Here is a 3,894-nt window from a genome sequence, read left to right as displayed (position 1 = left end):
AATACAATGAATCATAACCATAATAAATGTATCAATACGTAAAATAATGCATCATAAAGTGAGCATCATATTAATAACACATCAAGGAGCCATCACATAAAACACATACAAGTTTTTTCATGGAAATCCATACGAGAGAAAAGCATTAATCCTTCTTCTTCTTTATCTTCAATTCATTACATAGATTTGCAGACTCCAACCTATTTGAGGCAACCACCCCCAAGATATGCAGGTTGTTATTTGTTGTAGGCTACAACATGATTGAGGTACCAACTTCAAAAGTATGCAAACAATTACTCACTATAGGCTACAACTTGATTGAGGCACCAACCTTAATGATGAGCGGGCTCCAACCTACTTTAGGCTGCAACCTGCTGAAGGAACTAACCTTGATGATGAGTTAGATCCAACCTACTCAAGGCTCTAACTTGATTGGGGTTCCAACCTCAATAGAGGCACCCAGCTCCTTCTGCAACTCCTTATCGACCTCTTTTCAAATTATTTCAATTAGATCGACCTTATCTTTAATCGAAATAAGATTTCAAAATGAGTAGGTTGTCATTGTAAAATTATTGCCCATAATCTATCATACCTTGTCATACTTCTTCTTTAACATGCTTAACAATCTGGTCACCAAATATCCTTCTGGGAACGTATTTTCACTATAGATAAAAAAATCACTATTCTGGGAACGTATTTATTTTGAAGTAATGTTTTCATGTTGGGATCCTCCCATTCGATTGCATCCCACCATTCTGTCGAACCTCTTATTACCTCCAGATGATTCAGCTTGTCCCATCCGCCACGCAGTCTCTTCAATTTCGGGCAACCCGCCACAACGACACGCTTGAGCGTAGGGGATAGCGGTGACGCGCCCTCTCCCAACCCTCCACTTGCACTTGCTGCTCCCACTGCCCCCATCCCCAACTCCAACTCCTCCAACTTATCGCAATTGATCATCCACAGCTGTCTCAAACATGGCAAGTCCGCCCGGAGATCTTTCCACTTCTTACATCCAGATATGCAAAGGTATCCGAGCTTTCGGAATTGAGTCACCCAACTCGGCAGTCGCTCCACATCGCAATACCGGAGAGTCAAACTTTCCAGATCTTTCATTGCCTGCATATCCTGCGGAAGGTAATCTTGACCATTTGCATCTTTACAATCCAGATACAGATTTCTCATTTTTGACCAATTTCCGAAAACCCCCTCTTTAACTGCCGATTTTATTTTTACCCGGCAAACCCTGAGACGGCTCAATGTTTGCAGGTCCTTTAAACAAGCATTCTTTCTTTCTGCATTTGCCTCCTCCTCCTCGAACTCCAATGCAATCTTGCACCCAGCCATCTCCAATCTTTCCAGTGAAACCAATTGCGAGATTCCACACGGAAGATGCTCCAAACTGCTGCATGCACTTATGTTGAGGGCCCTCAGCCGTTTGAGCTCACTTATCCTATCGGGAAGACACCGTAATTGATCACAACCGTTAAGATTCAAGAATTGTAGCTCCTTCAGGTCGCCAATGCTTTCAGGCAATTCACAAATGCCCGTTCCCTTTAGTTGGAGGGAGGCAAGATGCTTCAGATTTCCGATGCAGGGCGGCAGAGACTCTATGCCAGTGCCACTAAGATCGAGGACCCTCAGTGAGGGCAACTCGTTCAAGAAGCTTTCAGGAACTTCCTTAATACCACGATTCCCACTTAACAGGAGAACCGAGAGGGACGAGCATGCGAATGTTGTCGGGAGGGATTGTAGATTATTCCTCATCAGCGACAATTTTTCACAGCCCTCGCCCACGACTTCCGCTGAGGGAAAATTGCTCACGCCCCGTCCGGCTTCTTTAAAATAACACCTCTGCTCGTTCTCCGCAACCCGAATCGCCAGATCGCGAAGAACATCATGTATTTTCACATTGTCAATCCTTCCCACATGATCCTTGCTTACCACCTCAATCAAACAGCGATCACTCAAGTGGTTGAGAAAACTGTGCGCAGTGTCAGCCAAATAATTCTCTCCGCTGCCTTTGACCAGACCTTCTGCCACCCAGAGGTCTATAATTTCTTCGACCTCGATTTCTTGATCTTCAGGATAAGCTGCAAAATATAGAAAGCAAATCTTCATATACTCTGGAAGAACATTATAGCTCAACTTGAGGCGCTGAAATAATTCTTTTTCAATTTCATCGTGCGTGCCATAGAAGGTCTCCTCCACTGCTTGCATTTGATGTAAAGCATGCTCCCACTCATGTTGATAGCTATGGTTTCGCATTGCAGCAGCAATTACATTTATAGCAAGGGGCAAACCTTTGCATTCCCCGGCTACTTTCCTGGCAATGTCTTCCAGTTCCTGTGGAACATTCCCATGCCGAAAAGCTCCGCTACAAAACAGTTGCCAAGCCTCATCATCTGACAGCGGTTTCACGCTGATGGTCTTATCCACTCCCATTCGCGCACAAACAGCTGTACTCCGGGTGGACAGAACAATCTTACAAGCTGTGTCATCCAATGACACTCCTAGGCTTTGAAGCTCCAGACTCTCCCACATATCGTCAAGAATAAGGAGAAAATTCTTATCCTTTAAATATGAGTACAGCGCAGATTTTCGCCTTTCAAAATCACATTCATCTGGTAATGTTATGTTTAATCTACCAGCAATGCACTTTTGGAGATTTAAGATCTTGGGATCTTTGGAGACGGTGACCCAAATGATGGGGTTAAATGATTGGCTTACCTTGTCGCTGTTGTTGATGGTCTGAAGCAGCGACGTCTTACCGATACCCCCCATGCCGCACACACCGATAACTCGAACGCTCATGTCTTCAATTAACAGACTCTCAAGCTCCGACTGTGCAGCTTCTATTCCATTTCCAAAAAACTTTGGGGTCTGGATCGGCATCTGGGTCGGCGGAGTAAGCTCACCGTATTCTCCGTTGGCTGGAAAATCGGCCTCCTTCTCTGAGTGGAGTTGAGCAACTTCCACTTTCCAATCTCTAACACGTTTGCTGATTGTGTAGCGGGAGAAGCAGTTTGGGCAGCAACTCACACAATTTCTTCGTTGCTGGTACTCGTTGCCGATAGATCCTGAACTTTCAATGGCCTGTCTCGCCTTGTCCAGCCAAGCCTTCACTATTCTTTGAGGGGGTTTTTGTTCTTGAGCCAGCTTCTCGTTTATATCATGTATTACATTGCCCAGACGTTGAGCTTGATATTCCATTTCAGTGACAGCTTGAGGCAAAGAAATTATGTCTTTGACAACTTGAACAGCTTTGTTCCAAACGCCGCTCACAATATTGCTAGACACATTGCCTGCAAATCCAGTAGCAATACTAACGCCCGCCATTGGCTTCAAGAGATGTACAGCGCGTAGATCCCAAATCAAACTTGCAAGGCAAAATTAAGATTGCTCTTCCCACGGCTAAATCACCAGCGAGATTCAGATTTCTCTTCGCTCAAATTGCGCCAAGGCTACGAAGAGGGTGTGTGGATTTATTTCGCAGTTCTGGTTCACCTCGTTTTCACAGTGACGTTCAGAGAAATTCGGTCTCAAACAGCTGGAAAGTCACTTGATTTGACAACCTTCCCTTCGCACTCAGTAGCTGTGAAGCAACTCAGCTGGCAGTGGAGGGACCTGCTAAAACAAAGAAAATTCAAAAGTTGGGCTCCACTCAAAATTCCCATTCCCACTTGTTGTCATTATTATAAATGGATTGGTGGAAATTGGATCTGTCTTTTTTTAAGGTGGGCATGAAAGCGACTTAAAGAGAGCATTATTGAACTTCCATGCACCTTCTTCATTACTGTACCTCCAGACAAAAATTAGTGGTTCACTGTGAAGTGGGTGTTGGGTGTCATTTTTTTTGAATCGGTGTGGACAAACCCGACAACAAAATATATT

The 3,894-nt window shown here is 44.4% G+C and overlaps 1 protein-coding gene across 1 annotated transcript; it reads right to left on the bottom strand.

Annotated features, from left to right (window-relative positions):
- Positions 1-630: 630 nt before the first annotated feature.
- On the bottom strand, positions 631-3,621 carry LOC149161319 (putative disease resistance protein At4g27220). Its single transcript, XM_089434841.1, has one exon. The coding sequence runs from the start codon at positions 3,337-3,339 to the stop codon at positions 631-633; it is 2,709 nt and encodes a 902-aa protein (XP_089290967.1). The 5' UTR covers positions 3,340-3,621.
- Positions 3,622-3,894: the final 273 nt, after the last annotated feature.

This window comes from Pinus tabuliformis, chromosome 5_2 (assembly GCF_031772625.1).
Source record: "Pinus tabuliformis cultivar Carrire ecotype Pingquan chromosome 5_2, CPIR1, whole genome shotgun sequence".
NCBI classification, from domain to species: Eukaryota; Viridiplantae; Streptophyta; class Pinopsida; order Pinales; family Pinaceae; genus Pinus; species Pinus tabuliformis.
This window is presented reverse-complemented; position numbering and strand designations above follow the sequence as displayed.

Bases quoted from the DNA above. Each gene is read 5' to 3' on its own strand.
- LOC149161319 (XM_089434841.1), bottom strand. From the start codon at position 3,339: ATGGCGGGCGTTAGTATTGCTACTGGATTTGCAGGCAATGTGTCTAGC.